Source organism: Branchiostoma belcheri, unplaced genomic scaffold (genome assembly GCF_001625305.1).
Source record: "Branchiostoma belcheri isolate BF01 breed outbred unplaced genomic scaffold, Haploidv18h27 scaffold55, whole genome shotgun sequence".
In the NCBI taxonomy this organism is placed as follows: Eukaryota; Metazoa; Chordata; class Leptocardii; order Amphioxiformes; family Branchiostomatidae; genus Branchiostoma; species Branchiostoma belcheri.
Window position 1 is genome coordinate 1,111,540 of NW_017804187.1, and position 22,790 is coordinate 1,134,329.

At 40.3% G+C, this 22,790-nt stretch overlaps 2 protein-coding genes across 9 annotated transcripts in view; both read right to left on the reverse strand.

Moving 5' to 3' along the window:
• The window catches only part of LOC109481303, a 39,036-nt gene extending 37,449 nt beyond the window's left edge, over positions 1 to 1,587 (reverse strand). The window contains exons 1-2 of the mRNA XM_019783836.1: positions 1,421 to 1,587; positions 557 to 1,036 (exon numbers count right to left, since the gene is read on the reverse strand). Coding sequence (XP_019639395.1) covers positions 557 to 1,036; positions 1,421 to 1,430 — 490 coding nt within the window. The 5' untranslated portion in view covers positions 1,431 to 1,587. The remainder of the gene's footprint in view (positions 1 to 556; positions 1,037 to 1,420) is intronic.
• A 1,199-nt stretch (positions 1,588 to 2,786) lies between these two features.
• Positions 2,787 to 22,790, reverse strand: part of LOC109481344 (PH and SEC7 domain-containing protein 1-like) — an 82,380-nt gene continuing 62,376 nt past the window's right edge. For 2 of the 8 annotated variants that reach the window (XM_019783874.1, XM_019783875.1), the window contains 7 exons: positions 21,207 to 21,324; positions 17,547 to 17,617; positions 16,417 to 16,574; positions 15,775 to 15,949; positions 14,704 to 14,817; positions 11,963 to 12,083; positions 2,787 to 8,274 (listed from right to left, as the gene is read on the reverse strand). In XM_019783874.1, the coding sequence (XP_019639433.1) occupies positions 8,135 to 8,274; positions 11,963 to 12,083; positions 14,704 to 14,817; positions 15,775 to 15,949; positions 16,417 to 16,574; positions 17,547 to 17,617; positions 21,207 to 21,324 (897 nt within the window). In that variant the 3' untranslated portion in view covers positions 2,787 to 8,134. Of the gene's footprint in view, positions 8,275 to 9,345; positions 9,429 to 10,325; positions 10,403 to 11,962; positions 12,084 to 14,703; positions 14,818 to 15,774; positions 15,950 to 16,416; positions 16,575 to 17,546; positions 17,618 to 21,206; positions 21,325 to 22,790 lie in introns of those variants that run through there. The other 6 variants (XM_019783880.1, XM_019783876.1, XR_002140892.1 and 3 more) reach the window with 6 other exon arrangements.

A 22,790-nucleotide genomic window follows, 5' to 3' on the forward strand; every position in this document is an offset into this window, starting at 1 on the left:
GTAGCAGGCATATCTCATTAAGAGCTATACTTATCATTAAACTTTTCTAACTTTTAATTCATGTGCCTAGAGGTCACATCTCCAATTAACAGATATTCCGTCTCACATCCCGGAGATGTATTCGAACAGTACAGAAAACTAATAATTTCCGAATCGCCAAATGCCTTCTGTGTGATTCTTGTGAAAGTATCAATAAATAAGAGACGCGCGACGGCTTTATACATCAGCTACATAGCCATAAAATCCCTTTCTACACAACATTGGCCCGTGTTTTATCGCTATATTGTGTACAGATTCTTTGTTATGTGAAGTTTAAACTACGCCACGCACACCAAAGGCGAGTTTTCCATCCAGTAAAACTGAAAGTGAAAGTTTCACTCTTGGTTACAGAGGCAGGGTCTCTAATCACTGGACTACACACTCTACCAGTAGTAAACTTCTTCTTACCTTGTATGGGTAAGTGAGAACAGTCGTATATAACTTTTATTTATTTAGACGTGACAAAAAGAGCCCATGTTCTTTCGTTATATAATACCCATGATGTTTCCACCCTCACCTGTTTGTCTGCAGAGCGCGTCACGCACATCACAGGCGATGTCGTCCATCCCACTGACAGCACTACCGGGCATCGTCTCCCAAACCCTGTCCCGCTGGACCCGCCTGGTCGGCGCCTCCAGGGTTGGGTACTGCCGGCTGACTAACGTACCGAACTCACGGAAGTCATCCTCGTTCTGGTCCAGCCAAATGACGTATCGAGGCTTGTTGTTCCTGACGGCAGTTTCCAGTCCGACCGTGAGCGAGGACTGGTCAGCAAGCAGGTGTCTGCTGATCACGGGCACGACAAGTTTCACGCTGCCGAGGGTCAGTGTGGACGTGAGCTGTGCGCGGCTGACGGCACCAGGAGCACCTGTGACCTGCTGACAGAATATGGCTGACTGGGGTAGACGGTAATTTCCGGGCAGATCCATCAGCCCCTTCACCAGCCTCCTGACGAACTCCTCATCCTCTGCTGCGTGCAGGATGGCAACACGCGGACCTGGTAGGAAGCAACAGAATAGCAACATGGTTAGGTAATTCAAAAGTGTGCATTTTTTTATCACGCCATTTTTAAAAATGCACCACACATATAACTAAATAATATTATGTATGAACAATATTATGTTAAAGTTAAAAGTAAAAGAGTGAAAGTGAAACTAAAGTATTGCATGACATAATGGCTCGACCTGACCAAAAAATAGTCAAGTCAACATAATGCCATGTAATACAAGCTGGTCAAAATGATAGACATGGCTTATATACATGGTTGATATTAAACATGCACAAGAGCTCAGACCTAAAACTATCTAAGTGTATCTGCATCGAAGGTTTAAAGCAAGTGTAAATCATGAGAGTTAATTTTAAGTGAAAGTGACCTGCTCACCTGTCGCCATGGTGATTGGGTGATGACGTCAGCAAATTGTGACGTCACAGTCAGACTCCCAACTTGACAAGACGAGCAGACGACATCCCGGACTGCAGGGTTATAGTGGAGGAGGGACGTTAAGGATGTCAATTTGTCAATCAACACAGCAGTTCTGAAGTTTATCAACTTATTTTTTTAGGTGATGTCTAACAATGGCGTCTTATTTACACTTGAATTTGATTAAAGGTCTGTCGAATGATTCCTGTTTTTAAGAGACGTCTTTAAACCGCAAGACCTGCTGTTGTACATTTGTGAAATAATGAGCAAATAAACATTGAACTTTTTTAACTATCGCGATTCCCCAACATTACAGTGTCTGGTAATAAGCCAGTCGGTCACTTCCGCATTGTTTGTTGCTTATATGATTGGAAAACAGGTTAAAGACTTAAACTGTACCTTACCTTGTCTTCCTAGTGTCCTGTTCCTTCAGAATCGGTACAAAATCGCTCCCTTTTCGGGTCGCTCAGAGGCGAAATCTTGACAAGTGACGAGAGGACGGGCTCATTCACGTAAAGGGGGTGTGTGGGTTGGTAACAAAGCGCAAAAGACTACCCCTATGATATACCGCAATGTAATCTACTGTCCCTACCTTTCTTTTTATCAATCGTAACCCGTAGTTATTTTAGACGCGACTGTTTGAAGCCTGTTCCACAGAAAAACACACTTTTGCACGGAGCACTTGGTTCGTCCTTTTCTACGCTAACGGTAAACACCTGTCGCGCCACCTTTATTGACGTAACGACACACCTGGTGGTGACCTCGGGGTCAACCTGGCACAATGGCGCGTTGTTGGTTTGCATACCAGCGCGAAACACGTCTGTTTACAAACAGGCCTCGCTGGAGTTTTACTGGTAGAACTAAGTAGCTATCACGGGTCCAGTAGTAGTAGTAAGCCTAATATCTAATTTTGTGGAGGAGAGACCAATACTGTGATCAATGAAATAATTATATCGACACCGCCATGCCCCTCTGGTGTTTTTGAAACGTCCCTAAAGGTGAGGTATGAACAAAGCGTTCAAGGACAGGGACGGGTCGTTAATGCTGGCATGTGTGTGTGTTTCTGTATGAATGTATGTGTGTGTATGTGTGTGTGTTTGTGTGTGTTTCTGTATGTATGTGTATGTGTGTGTGCGTATGTATGTGTGTTTGAAATGTGACGGCAGTGGAACATTTATGTCGGTGATATATTTTTGGTACATACATTTTCTTCATTCCTTTTTTTTTTTTTTTACTTTTTGTCGTAAACGCGCATATACACAATTATTCTACTTACATACACACGTACAAACACATTCACCTCAAACACTGCTAATGTGGAGTTCTTGACGGAAGTTTATTTCCAAAGTTTTGGTACATGTGCCAGGGCGATTCCATCCCTGCTTCCATGAGGGGGGGGGGTGATCACATTTTTTCCCAAACGTGATGACTTTACAGAATATAGTCTACCTCTACAAGCGGCAATACACGTCAGATATGTTCAGCCTGGAACGCAAACAGTTAGAAAAACCTCACAAACTGAACCGAAGGGATTCTATACCAAAGCAGCTCAGTCGCTATATTATATATTTATATAGATATATCTATACCTAGTAACATAGAACTCTGTAACGGGTTGGATCCTCTCAGAGGAGCCAGATGCTTCTCTCAGTGCTTTCTGTCGGGATTGGCTACGCGGAGTAAATGGTGAAGGGACTATTTCCACAGTTTGAAGCGACTATTGCACCATGGATTTAAAAAAAAAAAACAAGGACACAGGATGAAAAGCTGGATTTACCAATAAAAGTCGGGTAATGCTTACTTCATACCGAACTTTACAATAATTATCTTATAATGATAGTAAACGAAATGATTTATTTACTACCATAGTTACGTTCGGTACTGTTTCTATCATTCAATCTTTATTCATTTCAATCAACATGGCTGAAATACATGTACGCATATACATCGTACCCCTCAATTAAGTTAATTAAGTTAATACTGGATTAAACATTAACCGACTTAGCAGGCATATGCATTTACTACTATTGTTAAATCCAACTTTTCATGCAGTGGGAAACCTGCACGGAAATTAAAAAAAAACGGGAAAGACCCTGAAAAACAACAGCCGACATGGGCTGTTTGGAACACTACACGGTAGAACTGGATATAACCTCACACTCAATATCATTCCTTAAAATCAGGAACAGTGCATCTGTAACGTGGGTGTTTTGGCAAATAGTATACCACATAATATACATGTAAAATCATGGTACCTATACGCTCAAATGTAATGGTGTTGCAATTTTAACAGATTTTCTTTGTACGTTTACCTAATAATGTTTCCTAAAAATGACATGTTAGATAAAGGTAACTTATGGATGTTATACCTTACGGCATAACTTCAGATAAACATTGTATTCACATTGGAATTAGTTGGTGATGGTAACCATGATACCATTCAGAGTAGCCGGATTGTACAACCATGACTAGATTTTCTACTATCCCTGTACTTTCCACTTTTTCCAAACTTAAAACTATACACTTAAAATGTTGACATCTTCAAAACAGGTTAACGTTCATATGTCAGCATGCTATAACTATCCTTCTAATGATATAAACATGGTAGCCATTCCCTCCAAACCGATCCCACATGATGCTTTGTAGATATTCCTTGGTTAAAAACAAATATTCGCACGGTTGTAGCAGCACTAAACGTACATGGGCAGTTCCAGTCATGAAGTTCAGAGAAAAAAAAGCATTCCAAGTCTGGAGTTATTTTTATTCATGTTTCTCTTGTTTTTATCCTATAAGAGTACTCCACATTGCTGGGCGCAAGATTATTTTCTTTCCACAACAAGGTCTCCCCTGAACTTCATCAAATGGAATCGCCCAACAAGCATCACGGCGCTGTCAGCCAATGAACGGCTGCATTCCAGTTAGCCAATGAAATGACAGCATTAGATTTGGCCAATGAAATGAAAGCATTGAAGTTAGCCAATGTATAATAACATTCCAGACTATTGGTATTGCATTTTGTGATGGCTTACATGAAGACTCCGCCAAGAATTGGGCCCGTACTAAATAAAAAATACAAATAATGAATATAACACAACACAATCGTTACAGATAAAAACCTTGTAGATATGCAACTAAATAACTCTACTCACTTGCAACATCCTGGAATGAAGACAACACTGACATTTCATCTGTGGGGCAATAACGTACATGTAGTACTTTTCACTTTGTAAAACATTTGTAATTCTTAGAGAAAGCCAAGATTGGGCATCTTGCCACAGTTTCAACACGAACTAAAACTTTCAGTCCACCAAATTAAAACATTTGGACGGCGTCCTAATGATCTTGACATTACGTTGATCCAACCTATCATTGGTGTGAAGCATTGGCACAACCTTAAAGTGTATACTAGTATTCAACCCGCACTGATTCAGTTTAACTAATGTGCTGTACACAAATAAAGGTAGGGATGGAGAAATACCAGGGCACCTGCCTTCTGATTGGTCGACAGTCAGTGGTGTGGCCTGTCATTGGTGAGATATCAAGCCGTATAAGGAAAGCTTTATTCTGATTGGTTAATACGGATTCTGTGTTGTTCTTCATTGGTTGATTTAAAATTTTGAAATAACGTATGTGTGAACCATGGATGATAGATTCAAATCGTTCATGAAAGCTTAAATTTGTAAAAAAAAAATATAAAAAACAGAAACTGTGCTTCAATGCGAGGTAAAAATGAATTTAGTTGATAAATGGACAATTCGCACTTCCGCAGTTGCAGAGTTCTGGTGATGACATGGGTACAGGCGGTGCAGAAGGCCTGGTGTTTTGCCAAACCTCGGTAGAGTCTCTCCTATTTACAATCAGGAAATGTTACATGGTTCTTAATTAATAACAACTTATAACATCTGTTATAACAACTGTACACTTGGCAATGCTATAGTAATTAACTCCAACTACAGTCTTTTCCACTGTTGAAAATGGCAGGTAAGGCTTATAATAAGATAGTGTAACACATAATGTGATCATCTCATATACACAACAGGTATTCCAGCCTTCTTCGTTTTGATTTTTACATTTATTTATATCTTTTGTCTGCCTTTTATGCATCCAGTTTGATACAACTTACTGTAAAGTCATCTGTGAGAGATATGCAAAACTCTAAACACGTAACACGTATCAATATCTATTCATATATATTACGAATTCTTTTCCTTTTGTATAGCTAGACATTAACTATTGTACTTTTATACAGTGTTCTTTCCATGTCGAACAAACTGAACGATACATTCAGTAATAGTACAAAAATAGGACTGTTATGGTGCAAAACCACGCAATAAAACTTCAACATTGCACTAACAAACTTTAAAAACAGGCCTGTATACACATACCCAAGCTCATGGTGGGCCAATACGTAAAGGACAATTTAGTACAAAAACATATGACAGAATCTTAACCAAATGTACCAGCATGTAGCTATCTCCCGTTTATCTATCAAATCTGAAGTTATCCGAGCATACGCTGCCAGGGTAGATTCTCATTTCAGTCCATTTACAAAATTCAATCCACAAACTGTCATAATTCCACTGGGTACCATAGGACCGCAACATTGGAAACAACAGTGTTGTTCTAGCCTTCTCAGTGTCTTAGACACCTGAATAATTATCTAAATTGTAATTAATAGTAGCTCTTTTAATATTTCATTTTTATGGTACCCAGTGAAATTATGAAAGTTAACATAATTAAAACTACTTCTCTCAGTTACATTAACAATCTACATTTAACAAAGTGAAGAACATTAATGATTATCAATTTGCTTAGTTTTGGTAGGGGCAGAGCATTACGCCATTGTGCAACTGGGTATAGACTCAGGTTAACCTTCTGCCTGCTACCTAACTCTGTAACCTTTAGAGAATCGGTATTGTAACGGCTATCTTGGTGTGTTAAAGGTTAAACACCATCCATCATTGCCATCAATACCATTAAAACACCATCCACCTCTCAGCTCCGAATGCTCATTCTCATCAAACCTGTTCCAACTTACAACATATCCAACATGCAAACCTTTTCTTCATGATAATTCAGCATGTTGAAAACAGAAGAAGGTTAATACTAGACCAAGTATGATTTGAGTAACTCTGGTTAAGAATGCTAGAGTTAGCTGAGTATCTTAGCGTGCTATTCTCATGTTCCACAGTACAAAATTCAGAACCAAGTAATGAAAATTGACAAAGACTGCAATTCTACTTTTTGTGGTTGACATATGTATGGATCTATGTATGTCACTAAAGTTTATGCATCTAAACCAGGTACAGTCTTACAAAAACGAAATGAGGTTGAGGACAAAAATTACACCAACTGGTCCTTCTTAACTTCTCTAAATGTACTACACAACAATACTGATGTCATCTGAGACTGTAATGGATCCTTATACAGCTGAAGGAGGTTCTAGTTTTAAGAGAAACTGAAGAAGTGCTGAAACACCTACTCTGTAGCAAACATGGGACAATCATGGCGTTTCCCCGACTCCTTTGCTTTTGGCCACAGTGGTAGACACGAGGGGGGAGGGGGGCATTACATATGGCACGTAGGATCACATTGGACTTCTGGGCTGAGTGTGACGTCTACACATAGTGTCATGGCACGTGAATTCATGTTACAGTTAGCTTTTCTGTACATATGGCTTTGGACATCATCATCTTGTAGTGAGTACCAACAATATAACACAGACTATGTTCCCTAAAGTTTTGCTTCGTTCGTCCAAAATTTTAAATTACAAACTTCCCACAATACACTGCATCGTCGCCTGCGCATCCTAAAACTGACCCTGCTTGTGACATATTGCGACCGGCTGTTACCATGGAAACCATCGCCATGGCAACGGGTACTGCATTGCATTTATCATCGGTCCTCACGGGAAAGAATCTGAACTTTGACCTCCTTGACAGTAAAGTGAAATTTGATTGGCTAGTGCACGTGTGGAATCTAGTGCTGTCATTGGTCAATCTACACATTGATCTAATTGGCTATTGGAGCAAGGCCTCTGATTGGCTATAACAACTGCAAACTCTGATTGGTTACCGAAACTTTTTCAGCTTGGCTTGTGGTTGGGTGGTTGACTCTGCTGGCAAGACTGGTTTCTTCTTTCCCCCTTTTTGTATCCCCAAACCTCTTCATGACTTCAGTTGCACTTTCCAGCCACTTTTTCCGCTTGCTCCATGGAACTCGACTCTTTGTGTTGCTCTTTCAGCTGCTTCAATCCTCAAAACTCGAACCCGTCTACAACACTTCTTAATATGACCGTTAAAATCCGTCGTCTCTCTTGCACTGAAGTTAAAAAAGCCTCCCGATCCTTGCCCGTAGGTTATGGAGTTGTTCTTCGCTACACGACCGCACCTCGGAGCTGGTTGTTCCGATCGAGGGCCGAGGGAACAAAGCTGCTGCAGCGGGCACGGAGTCCGTCCGGATAGATACTCCCCGGTTCCTAACTGTACAAAAAAGTGCAGGGGGAGTCCTTGCATACGCTGCTTGGGGGGCATTTGTACAATAGAGTCAGCACGCGGCATTTCCAACAGGAGAAACGGCCGGCGTCCTGACCAAAGTCCTACTCTATATCATACATCATCGGTTGCTATGTTCCGGCCTGGTTGTCGCGGTGATGCTGTTGCTAGGCGAGGGTTGCTAGGGGCCGTCTGGGTTACTGTTCATGATGGCCTGGCGGTAGCTGTAGCGGTCGGACATGCTGCGGTGCACTTTGGGTGGCCTCTGGCGGGTGGAGACGGTCGAGTGGGACTTCTTCAGACCCTCCCTCCTGGTCTCGCCTGCAGGGAGGAAGGGGGTAAGGTGTTACTCAGACTGAAGTACAGAGGGGAGGGGGGCAAGGCGTTACTGACACAGACTGAAGCTGTTACCATGTGGGTACATCGTATCGTATCCAGAACCATGAAATTTTTACTGGAATGGGTACACTGTATCATATCCAGAACCGTAAAATTTTTACTGGAATGGGTACACTGTATCATATCCAGAACCGTACAATTTTTACTGGAATGGGTACACTGTAGTATCGTATCCAGAACCATGCCAATCTACTATCTATCAGTCACTGACAGAGACTGAAGCTGTTACCATGTGGGTACATCATATCGTATCGTATCCAGAACCGTGTCTATCTCCTTCTATCCATCCATATACCTATATCTTTCTATAGATAGATGGATAGATAGATATAGATACATTAGATGGGTAGATGGATGGATGGATAGAAATAGATAGATATAGATAGATAGATAGATAGATAGATATAGATAGATAGATAGATAGATAGATATAGATAGATAGTGGATAGATAAAGATATTATGTGAATGGATTGGGTACGATTCTGGATAGTCTCTGCATATCCAAGAACATGGTTTTGCCCCAGGCATGGTTCTGGATAAGCATGCATGGGCTATCCAGAACTGTGCCTAACCAATGGTTCGGTATAAAACACGGTTCTGGATCCAACAAACCCCTATGTTTCCACATCCCAAATATTCCAACAACCATAATGCTTTGTCAGAACATAGGGGTTTAACTATAATGTTCATATTCTTTACAATTTCATGCATAGCTTGGAAAAAATTGTGGGAACCTATATATATAATGTTAGATTACATGGAAATGTTGTTCAGTGTGTCAGTAGTAAGTAAAGACAGACAGAGGAGAGGCTACATGTTAGTAAAAGTTTAATGAGGCACTTCTAATAACATCTGAAACCCAAAGAAGCACATCAGGACATTATTGTTAGTAACAACATTTGCCCCCCCCCCAAAAAGTAATAATCACATTATCATGATGAAAAATTATTTTCCACGATGTGGGGACTTGGGGAGACGTGGGTACTACATGTATACCTTCCCACCCTACCCAGAATGCCGTGCGGTGACTAAGAGAAGCCGGTTGGTTGGAGGGACCTCCGTGAGACAGGGCCAGCTGCGATGGGGGGGGGGGGCAGGAGTCAGGTGGAATGAATGAAGTGATATTAGTACAGAGAAAGATGAAGGCATGAATATTCAAATGAAAGCTCATCTGCGTTGGTAGAATCTATAGTAGCAAAGTTTTACTTAGATTCAACACAAAGGGGGAACTCTTGCCACTTTTGATGCACTCCTGATGTCATCACACTTCCGACTTCCGGAAAGTCAGGGATTAATTGTATCACACATTTGATGAAGGTTGACGTGTTCAGCCGAAAATTTATGGTTAGATAAACTTTGCTACTATGAAGGCATGAGGTCGACTGACTCATCTTTGCAATTGTTTTTGATTCCATAGTTTACAGTTGAAATCAATTTGTTTGACCAATTTGGTACACCATCCACGTTTTGTTGTTTCATGTTGTGTTGTTGTTTCATCATCCTACTAATTGACTTTGTAATTATTGGGCAAGATGCTCCAAGATTCTGCCTCACTCATTTAAATACATGTACATATTAGGAGAGTCTTCTGTTACCCCAACAAGGACCCTGCACACTTTAGCTCACATGAATGAACTTAAAATTATACCACAAACCATAGACAAAGCTGCACCACATTCAAGTTATACAACTGATACAAACAGCAAAACTTGATAACAAGAAACAAACAAAAAGAAGCAAAACAGACACTGGTAATGACGGAGAGCAAATCTTGTGATTGTGTTATACAATGTAATTTGTTAGTGAGTGGTGATCATTTTCATCATTGGATATTTTTGTCAGCATGCAGTTAGATTGAATAACCTCCAAATTTCCAGGACAGTGAAATTGCTGGACTGATTCAGAAATACGTGCAACAAGTGTGGTTGCCATAGTTACATGGTTGCCATAGTTACATGGTTTCCATAGTTACCTCATAGCCAGGTTGCCATGGTGATAGAATAGCTATCTGTCTTGTCTAGAAGAGGGGACAGAAGGTGAATATCTACTCTACAGGCAACATAAGCAAAGAAAAAAAATAATAATTAGTAACACAAAAATAACAAAAAAAAGGTAAATAAAAAGGGAAGTAAGGATATGCCAAACTTTTGGGACTATTGTCACTAGAAAAGGTGGCCGATGACAAGTATTGTTTCTGTTTGGCTGTTTGAAAATTCGGTCATAATTCATCCTTAATTTTCTTATTGTTTTAAAGGAGTACTAACCTCCAGAAGGAGGTGCTATATTTCGACAGGCATTTATTTTTGGAAGTGAAAAATGCATATTATTTTACAGTATACAATTAAATGCCCATTTTGCGCGCAAGTCTTAAAACGCATCGAATCCAGGACAAACTCTCCAAATACCCTCAAAACTATCCCAGAAAACACCACGCTACCCCATTGCTGTCTATGTTTTAAACAAAAAGTTACGTTACAGACCTCATTTCGGGGGCGATAAGAAAAATTCGTACCGTTTTGTGTTCTTTGGTATCTTACTAACCATTGCCCTTCTTGGTGTCCTTATCGCCCCTCATTTATGCCGCAAATATTGACGATGAAAAAAACGGGGTAACCTAGTTATCCTTTCCATAAGTGGCGTAATCTAATTATCTGTTCAAGTAATACTTACATGCAAATAAGTTGAGAAAATCAAAACACTCAGGATAAAACTGGCGCCCACTGTATTCGACATCCTGATATTATAATATCCAAGCCACAGATCAAGCAAAGTAAAGCAAGTAATTTCTCAATAACCAGCTTGTTAGTGTGCTTGTCTCCTACCATTTTCGCCGAAAAATGTTTATGTTGACCTGAAGTGTATGAGTATTGCGTAAGCCAGAGTTCCCGGATGTATCAATTGTGGTTCAGCATGGGGGAAAATGATATCACTTTACAAACATGCGCCGCTCAACTCGTACAAGCGAAATTATGTAAAAAGTCGGCTAGTTATGTATTCATTGCAGCATGATGTATCGGAAAATAGCACTTCCTTCTGGAGGTTAGTACTCCTTTAAACCAAAATTCAGTCAGCAACAAAATAAAAGCACTAGCAGAAAAGAGACATAGCAAGTATGCAGTATACTATTGAGAAGAAATATCAATAATACATGTATTATAGATGAAATATTCTACACATAAGCCGTTGATTGAGATAGATCACTATAATGTTGTTTTCCATCATCAGGAGTTCAGGACATGAAAGCATCATCAGGAAAGTTACTGGTTCTTCATTGCAGAATGTGAATGTTTATGATTTGTAAGGGAGGTGCAGTTCTAAAATGTTTCACTAGAGGGTTGCAACAGAAAGAAAACAAAAGTTAGCTGTAGGGAAAATAAAACAGGAAGGCTTGATAGAAAAAAAAGGATATTAAACTGAAAAAATATTTCACATGAAAGATATTTATTTGAATCCCTGCCATTTTTTCATCATGAGCTTTTTTGAGTGACTTATTAATGACCTTTTTGCAAAGAGCAAAACAATGTATCTTCCTTCGGTAAACATAATTAGTAATTGGATCAGTGATGATTGATAATCAATGGAATAGCCCTAGCAACGGTTGCTATGCACCTGTCTGGTTGAATCCGGTCGGCATGGAGGTGGTCCCGCTGATGGGGCGCATCATGGCGGTCTCCTCGTCTTGCGCGATCTTGGACTGGAGCAAGTAGACGTACGTCTTAAATCTGGTTATCTGAGGGGAAGGAAATAGGTACAGTCAGATAACAATATTATGGGGTTGTGTGGCGCAGTCGGTAGCGCGTTCGGCTCACACCCCAGAGGTCGCGAGTTCGAACCCTGCTCATGTCACCGATCTTGTGCCCTTGGGAAAGGCACTTTACACGACTTTACTCACTTTACTCAGGTAGAAATGAGTACCTAGCTTCGGTTAGGGACAAAAAATGGAGGTCCCGTGTTTGGGAGAGGCACACCTAATGCACGTTAAAGAACCCACCGCACTTATAAAAAAGAGTAGGGGATCTTCCCGGTGTGAGTGGTTCAAAACCTTACAGTCCGGTCTTACGCAGCTTGTACATGTACGCACATGTACAAAACTGGTATGTTACGCCTAAAGGCGGTTTACCGGTTATGCGAAACAAACAAACAATATAAAGGAGTGGTATCCATAACCATGCTTATGTAGTTCTTCAACCCGCTTTTGGATAGAACATTAGTCTGCACTATATATGGCAAGAAATTGGAGCATTTCAAAACTTCACAGAAAAGGTAACATAGTCTGATATTGCATCCAAGGGAATTAAAAGATAATTTACTCTCACAGCGGCACATCTGCCTCTCCACACGCCAAACCCAGTCCCTTGATAATTGGGGTCAGGCCAGGAATATCTTAGTTTAACAGAATTTGGCTGGCTTAAGAAGATTAGCTGGCTCGGAGTCAGCAGGAAGATTAGCTGGCTTAGAGTCAGCAGGAAGATTAGCTGACTCAGAGTCAGCAGGAAGATTAGCTGGCTCGGAGTCAGCAGGAAGATTAGCTGGCTCAGAGTCAGCAGGAAGATTAGCTGGCTCGGGGTCAGCAGGAAGATTAGCTGGCTCTGAGTCAGCAGGAAGATTAGCTGGCTCGGAGTCAGCAGGTAGATTAGCTGGCTCGGAGTCAGCAGGTAGATTAGCTGGCTCAGAGTCAGCAGGAAGATTAGCTGGCTCGGAGTCAGCAGGAAGATTAGCTGGCTCGGAGTCAGCAGGATTAGCTGGCTCAGAGTCAGCAGGATTAGCTGGCTCGAAGTCATCAGAGAGATTAGCTGGCTCAGAGTCAGCAGGAAGATTAGCTGGCTCAGAGTCAGCAGGATAAGCTGGCTCAGAGTCAGCAGAAAGCTTAGCTGGCTCAGAGTCAGCAGGAAGATTAGCTGGCTCGGAGTCAGTAGGAAGATTAGCTGGCTCGGAGTCAGCAGGAAGATTAGCTGGCTCGGAGTCAGCAGGAAGATTAGCTGGCTCGGAGTCAGCAGGGAGATTAGCTGGCTCAGAGTCAGCAGGAAGATTAGCTGGCTCGGAGTCAGCAGGAAGATTAGCTGGCTCGGAGTCAGCAGGAAGATTAGCTGGCTCGGAGTCAGCAGGAAGATTAGCTGGCTCGGAGTCAGCAGGTAGATTAGCTGGCTCGGAGTCAGCAGTCAGCAGGAAGATTAGCTGGCTCAGAGTCAGCAGGAAGATTAGCTGGCTCAGAGTCAGCAATACCTCTCACGGATTCAGACTGTTTCTGTAATAGTTGAAACAAGTGGAGTATATAACATTCTTGAAGAAGCTGTCATAGCCCCAGCCTGACTCCAACCATGGGGGGCTGGGTTGGGCGTGTGTTACTGTTACTTTTTGGGGAAGCCAGCCAAGTTTTGTTAAACTAAGATATTCCTGGCCTGACCCCAAATATTAAGGGACTGGGTTGGGCGTGTGAAGAGGCAGATGAGCCGCTGTGAGTGTCAATTATCTATTAATTCCCTTGGATGCAATATTAGACTATGTTACCTTTTCTGTGAAGTTCGGGAATGCCCTATGGCTCAGCTGGTTCCCAAGGGAGAGATAAAATGAACCCATGTGTGATAATGGACTGCTAATTCCATGTTTTATGAAAAACTTAATGGACTAATTGGCTATCTAGTAGTTCTTGTAACCTTTTTTGTGAAGTTTTGAAATGCCCCGTGTTCTACCATGTTCAGTAATTTGCCACTATTGGTCTGCACCAGGCTAAGGGGGTTTCTAAGGGGGTTTGAATAGTGGAATTCTGGGTCCACTATTAGGGTTTCATTTCCCATCTTCCTGTGCAGGAAAATCCAGCCAAAGTCCCATGGCCAATTTTTCTCCCCACTCAGCTAAAATTTATTATTATAGATCATCAGCCCACAATGTCAGTCTGGTAGAGACTGGTTATATAGGAATGTCACGTTGATTTGTTAGTTTTCAGACAAATGAATGCCAATGCCCATATATATGGTATCAAAAATGCTATATAAGGGGCTATCTTTACCTTTTTACCTTTACCTACAGGGAATAAAAACAAACCAAATACAGAGCTCGTGTGGCGTCGTGTGGCGTTGTATGGCGTAGCGGCAGAGTGCGCGACTCGGAAGTAAGAGTCACGGGTTTGAGTCCTGACATGCCACCGATCTTGTGCCCTTGGGAAAGGCACTTTACACGACTTTCCTCACTTAGCTCAGGTGTAAATGAGTATTGTCCTGTCATGTATTTGTCCCGTGTTGGTGGCGGCATTAATATAAGTTGAAAAAACTTGAGTGTGTCGTCACCACGTCTGGTGATTACATGTTGGAATAAAAATGAATACAGAGCTAGAATCTGTCCACCACCCTCACCTCAAACTCCAGGTAGTTGTGCTTCTCGTGCCACTCCCGAATGACGTGTGACCTGGCGCGCTTGTCTGGCGCGTACTGCCGGTGTTCCGCTAGCTCCTGTTCCAGGGACTGCACCTGGGGGTGGGAGAGGATGTAATTTAAAACCGATAAAGCCTTCTTACAATGCATATTTTAAAGCATTCCAGATTTAAGTATGGTATTCATTCATTCATTCATATTAACAGAACCTGGACCTGAAGAGGTAGAGAATCGAAGTTTTTGAAGTGACAAGGCTAACTCAAAGAGACTGGATTTGGGAAGTTCTGTTAGGAGTTCTGTACGATTTTATAGACCTTACCTTGTTCTCATGGTGCTGTAGCTGTTCTGTAGTTGTTCTGTAGACCTAACCTTGTTCTTGTGGTACTGCAGCTGTTCTGTAGCTGTTCTGTAGACCTTACCTTGTTCTCATGGTGCTGTAGTTGTTCTGTAGACCTTACCTTGTTCTCATGGTGCTGTAGCTGTTCTGTAGTTGTTCTATAGACCTTACCTTGTTCTCATGGTGCTGTAGCTGTTCTGTAGTTGTTCTATAGACCCTACCTTGTTCTCATGGTGCTGTAGTTGTTCTGTAGTTGTTCTATAGACCTTACCTTGTTCTCATGGTGCTGTAGCTATTCTGCAGCTGTTCTGTAGACCTTACCTTGTTCTCATGGTGCTGTAGCTGTTCTGTAGTTGTTCTGTAGACCTTACCTTGTTCTCGTGGTGCTGTAGCTATTCTGTAGACCTTACCTTGTTCTCATGGTGCTGCAGCTGTTCTGTAGACCTTACCTTGTTATCATGGTGCTGCAGCTGTTGTGTAGACCTAACCTTGTTCTCATGGTGCTGTAGCTGTTCTGTAGTTGTTCTGTAGACCTTACCTTGTTATCATGGTGCTGCAGCTGTTCTGTAGACCTTACAATGTTCTTGTGGTGCTGTAGATGTTCTGTAGTTGTTCTGTAGACCTTACCTTGTTCTCATGGTGCTGTAGTTGTTCTGTAGACCTTACCTTGTTCTCATGGTGCTGTAGCTGTTCTGTAGTTGTTCTGTAGACCTTACCTTGTTCTCATGGTGCTGTAGTTGTTCTGTAGGAGTTAGCCTTGTCGGTGCCACGGGCATGACTGGTCTTCGGAACTTTTTCTGGGAGCCAATGGCAGCGGGAAGTGGTGGAGATGACAGGGAAGCTGCGGCCAGATTGATCATCGTCATCCAGTCCTGCATTTCTTCCTGGTCACTGTTGTGGGAAGGGTTTACAAAATAAATAAAATGTTTGATGTTCTGTGTTTTCTGCCCTTCTGTTCACACTTGAACCTTAATCTTTATTAAAATTCTTTTTAAAAAAATGTCATCCATTGTATGTATAGTTCATTTGTATCTTTATGAGTGGCTTTTTTCTATGGTTGACATACCATGAAATAAAAAAAAATTTTTCCACACAATAATAATTATCATTATTAACAAGCACGAGAATATTATAAAATGTATACATGCAGCTGACTTGCACTTCTCCTCACAAAACATTGATGCACACCTACGGATTAAACCATTTTACAACATGAAACATGTTTCTGTGTGCATGAAATCTGTAGAAACTGTATTTTCAGCCTAGAACACCAGATCTGCCCAAATCTTCTTGATTAAAGCATATCATACTAAGAAAGGTACAGACTTTTTGCACATGAATAACAGGAAGTAACGGACCTGGCTTGGAACAGAAAAATCCTCCACTCGGCCGTGCGTAATCTGAAGACATTGGGCCTTTTCTTGTAGTCAGTGGCCTTGCTGGCCAAGGAGTGGTGAATGCTGATAGAGTTCCTAATGTCTTCAGTGTACACTTGACGCTCGTATCTGTACTCCTCCTATAGGCAATCATCAATACATGATCAATAATCTACTACGACTACCAATAATCATCAATAATCTATTGTATCTGTACTCCCTGTACAGCCAATCATCAATAAACAATCAATAATCTATTACTGCTACCAATAATCATCAATACGTGTTCAATAATCTATTCCTCCTACCAATAATTTACAATACATTATCCATGATCTATTGTATCTGTGCTCCTCCTATAGACAATCATTGACTACATGATGAAAATTCTATTCTATCTGTACTTGTCTACATTATCCTAAATCTCCCTGTTTGAGCTAATTCACTCACACCAGCAAAACATACTGAAAAATCTGGGTTTAGCGCAGACACAGTACGTTCTACCAACTTGCTTCACTCAAAAACATGTATGCGTTATAGCAGGAATAAGCAGTGAGATGCTTGAAATAAAAGTCTGTTTTTTTTAAATAATTATCATAATTCTGTATGAAGTATCTGTGTATGAAAGTTGAAACTATGAAAAGGATGGAGGCGAAAATAACGGAATTGTCATATGAAGCACATCTACTTGCCTCTTCAGGTATACCGTCTTCTTTCCTGGGTTTCTTCTCATGCGATTGTTAATATACAAACAGAAGGATGCGGAAAGAAAATAAGACATGAAATTAAACCAAAATCACTTAATATGAACAAAACTGCTGTATGTGGAAAATAGTAATGAAAACTAAAGTGGAAATGCATGAAATCATAAATTCAAGGAGCAATGAAGTTATACCCATGGCTACACGTATGTAGATGTATAAGGAAATTTTAACAAAATCAAAGTGAATCTAACGTTCAACGAAGAGCACAAGATAATGTAACCTTTGATGAAAGTTTATTCCCACTTTATTTCTGCAAACTGCTTCCTTAAAACAAGTTATAAGTACACTCTATGTCTTAAGAAAGCTGACAGTAGAAGACGTTACAAAGAGAAACTTTAAGACTCTCACCTTGTGCATGAAGAGTATGAGCCCCTTTAAGGAAGCGTAGAACATCTTCCAGCCCCGCTTGCCAAGAGGTGCTGTCGAGGAAAACAGCGTTACCGTAAATCTTATTATAACATGTTTGCAGTGGTTTCATTTCCATATTTTCTGTGGTATACTGTAAATCATTTTATGTTTGCAGTCTGAGAAAAATGGACATGCTCCTGTAACTAAGTATGTTTGTGGTGGCGGTAGGTGTGGCAAAAAGAAAGTTTCCAAATTATTTGTTCACGATAATGATATTATGTTCGCAGTACAGAAGTGACTGCAAAAACCGCAAAATTATATAAAAGTACCATGAAAAAATTGTGATTTGGAGCACAATGTTCTATTTCTTTTCAGATACAGCTATACATGTATGTGAGCTGCTCACTAGATATTATTCTTGTATATGTAAACCTGAGAGCTTATTCACAAAATTAACACAGTTTCCATTCCAGTGATGTGCTGTGTAAACCATTACTGGTGATATTAGATATGAAGTGAAGTGATCACACCCAAACCTAAAACAACACATGGCAGTTACATGTTCTTGTTAAAAACTGGCAGTAAGTGTAGAGTAAAATGTTGTCTCAAGGTGTGAGTAGTAGTACAATGTAGGTAAAGCAAAACAATTGATATAATACAGTTTATATATGTCAAACAATTTTTCATCATTAAACAGACTGTGAGGGTTATGCTGGTCAAAAGAAGTGAATCTTTTCGAAAAAAAACAACAGTTACTGTAAAAAAAAGTGTGCACCACTTGATGAGATTTATCCTATTAAAAACGTCCTGATATTCAGAACACAATTTATTTCCTTAGTTCTTGGTCATTTTATGATAAACATAAAACAAAAGAACAAGACGAAAACAGAAATTCTGTTTTCAATTTATCTTTCCAGTTTATCACAGGGTACTATGAATTAGTTTTAAGAAATTCCTTTTTCCTGAAAATTTTGCACAGAGCAAATTTTCGGTGCATAACGATCCAAGAACCAACAAAATAAACCGTTGTGGCCTAAAAGTTGCTACATTAAGACAGAAAGGAGGGAAAGAATGTTTAAAGTTAAAACTTTTGGTCCAACACAAAAAATCCTCTCACCTAGAGCTTTCGACCAGTCACTCTGGTCTTCCTCAGTAGACTGACCCAGTGAGGCTTGCCACATGGCTTCTTTGACGTCAACACTGGGTCAAAGGTACCTTGTAGACGATGTCGGCCCCCGTCGCGGTTAAGTGACCCAGTGTTGACGTCACACTTCACAGAACCCACGTGACAAGCCTCACTACAATGTAGGTCAGTCTCTAGGTGAGAGAACTTTTTGTGTTGGACCAAAAGTTTTAACTTTAAACGTCCTGTAACTACCAACACAGATGAACTTTCATGATAGAGGGAATAAAAGATTGACACCTGAATGAGCAGAAGGCTACTCACCCGGCAAACAACAAAGTACTGGAGACGGGTGAGTCGGGAGAAACAAACAAACAAACAAACAAAAATGGGTCGCCAGAAGAAGTACCGGTGGAAGTCACACGTCGACAGGGCTGGAAATACTGGGTGCATGTGCATCTTAGTGCACCCAAACTTGGAGCTGTGCACCCAATAATTTTCTGTGGGTGCACTGGTGTACCCAAATATTTTTGTAGCTATTTTTGTACAATCATATTAAATGTATAATATTATAGTATACAGGCTATTCCTGTCATCTTAGTGTCAGAAAAATAATAAAATCTTTGTTGTAGTATTTGTTCAAGATTTTGAAGTTAGCTCCCATTTGACAATTCAAACTAAGAAGAGGAGCAGTAAGATCTGTAATTAGGTTTTATAATATATGGTGCATCCAAGAATGCACCAGTGCACCTATTCCCCAAAATGAATTTCGAGCCCTGCGTTGAAGATGCAAAACATGGACACACAAACGAACACAGTGGAGCAAGCCATGCCTGTACGTATGCTATACCTTTGTACTGCAAGGCCACACCAATTCTGTAACAGTCAAACTTGTCTTAATTGTGATCACTTTTTGATCATCATCATAATAATAAACTTAAGTGTTCTCAGGTACAAATCTGCGGCTATGCCCAAAAGTAACGCCGGATTGGTACACCAAATCTCTATAAAATGCCATACTTTGTACCCTGTACAATTGTTGAGCAATAAAGTTAAAGTTTCTCTTATATGTGGCTCACCTGATCAAAATGGTCAACTTTGATCAGTCCCTTGGCTTGAGTGACCGCTATTACAGTTTTGACCGTACGTGCATGTTGAATAAATGAATGACAACCTTTCTTGCACATTTTTGCCACACTTGGCTAAGTACTGGTCGAAACAAAATACGATAAACAGAATCTGATACAGAAAAAGAAACTAAATATCGTTGTACAAATTCAACTTCTCCTTGCTTTGTTGTACCAGAACTCTGCAACTCAGACTGAAAAGCTTACATCTGATGTTTTTCATGTGGCATGTTCAGCTATAGCTGATGCTGTTAGGCTGATGCAAATTAAGATTTGCCCATATCTTGACTGAGGGAGGCTATTTGGAGAAGTCTCACTGGTATCTCAGATTTGGATTTATGTCAGGGCATAGAAGAGTTTGGCTGTATGATAAAGTCAGCAAAGCCCTAAGGCTTCTGTGGCAGCATATAAGATAATGGCTTAGGAATCGCATGTCGATGAGTATGCTAATCTGCATCATATTGTTTGTTTTGGCTCCTCATACTCAGTCTTCTGTATAAAACATGACAAAAAGAAACAAAAGCAAAATGTGAAGACCAAATTATTCTTTAAGAAATTTATGCAGAATGTCATAAACTGTACCACCTATCCAGTTTTGTCTTGTTTTCCTTAATAAGACAGCTTCTGCAGTTTTTAAAATCCTTTACCACAATCTGAGATGCAACAAACTGAATCAGTGTGGCCTTCCAGATCTCTTAACAGTGTCTTATATTATTATGATGCTGCTTCTACTTTCACGTGTAACAAGCAGTGCATTTGGCAAAGGCTTGGCAGCAACAGACTGCAACTGGCAATGGAAAAGCTGGCCAGTAATTCTTCTTCTAAAAGTGATTATATTCTAGACTAAAGTATATGTTTCTGTGAGCTTTAGGAGACTGGGTAGACTTGTGCAGGGGAGAGCAGTGCAGATCTCAGGCCACACTAAGTCTTTACCTGGCTTTTAGAACTAAAGAATTATGAAAATACAAAATCAAAATAAGCCCAATAAGTGCCATGGAATCATGATGTAAAGCAGCAACAGGAAGTAGAATCTAAATGATGGAGTTATCAACAAATCTTTTTTGGCAACTAGTGACCATGCTTTAACTTATTCATATAATTTGTTATTCAATACATCTCTCCCTACCCTTCCGTTAGATTTCTACAATCACTATGTACATGTAGTAATATAACACATTGTTAAGAGACCTGGATCTTCTCTGTTTTGTTTTGTAAGAAAATATGAGGTAATGTTTCCCGTCATCTTTTGAGTTTTAAGATTGAAACACAACGTCCGACAACCAAGTAACAGTATTGGTGTGGCCCATGACATGCCTACATGTATACATACACAGCGTGGAATACAGGGGAAGACAGGTGCACACACAAACACACAAATAAACAAACAAATAAACAAATTGTTGTGTTTACTTTTGCGCCCATCGGCCTCGACCGTGCACTTCCTGAGGAGGAAGCCTTGCTTGAAGGTCACAGCGTTGGGGTCGCGTGGAACGTCTAAGAAAGGATTGTCTCCGATTCCTGGAGAAGACTGGACAGGAAAATGCAACATTTTGTAATTCAACTCCAGTGATAAAGCATACTTGTAATGTCAACTAACAGGTTCTTTTGCCAGATCACCAATTTCTGCCTTCCTGAAAAAATGCGTAAAATATTATTCAGTGTTAGGAGATCTCCAATGCAACATCTTTAATCTCAGTCATATATTGACACATAATTGGTTAAACATATTTTCTATATTAATACATTTGGTAGACCCCAATCATGTTACCATATGTTTTTGTCTGGCCCCAAAAATACAACATCAAATCTAAGATGTACATGAATTAACAATTTGACACCAAATTAATTTTACATAACGTCAATGGACATACATGTACATATGATACTGATGGGCCTTACGTATGCACCACCGTGAGAAAAAATGCATCCGGTTGATTTGTAGTGAATCACACATTCACACATTTGAATTTTGTCCAAATTTGCACACCGGGGCATGCCCCGACTGTTTTACCAAAGGTGCATGTGAGCAGTTTATGTCCTGCTGGCTGGAGAAGCAGTTTAATATACTTTTTATGGGCCTCATCGAAGCCAACATTGATTTTTGCAGCCCTCCTGGACCAAAGAAAGGACAAAGGTCATACGATAAGTGCTGAAGTCACCTTCAAACTGGGGGAGGGGGGCAGTTTTAAGTCAGATTTTAGTCAATAGTCTCGTACATTGTATAGGCCAGCAGTCTCGTACATTGTACAAAGCCTTGCCTTACACTGTACAGCTCAGTCATTTTGCCTTTTTTCAATACTGTATTGCTTATCATGTAAGACTACATTGTAGATTACTGAAATAGCTATAGTAGTGGTCTCATAACACATTGCCGTATATAATGTACATTTTGATCAGACAAATTATCAAACTATTTATCAAAGTATGGTTTTTCCATTGAAATGATTTTCTGAATTCAAAATAAAAGGGAATTATCATTATGGTAATGTCTACATCCATTTTCATAGCCTGGGTACCATTCCATAATTGCTAGCAGCTTTCTACTGTCCCTGGACACCACATAGGATAACTATGGAGGATGAAACCCAGGCTACCATTTTGATGATGATCTTGGTTTATTTTTCTATAAACAGCACAATAATACAGTAAATACACAATGCCATTACTTTGCAGCCATTAAGGCTAAATTGTGTGAATTTAAGCAATAAACAATTAATATCTAATAAATTCTTCTTGAATGTCACTTCTTGTCATTTTCCCTACTTCCATGGAAAATCCTACTTAATTTGCAACATCCTTGTCTTGGCTTGTCTAACTTTTGTTTCCTTTTGGACTTCCGACAAATTGTCCTCACTTTATTTGCATATCAATCAATAGTTCATGCTTATAAACCTGCATTTCTCCTCTGGTCTCTCAGTCACTGACGAAAGCTAGAGGATGCTACCTAAAACGTCTGTTTCTAAAATTATATCCAGTTGCTTGGGTAACTGTTTT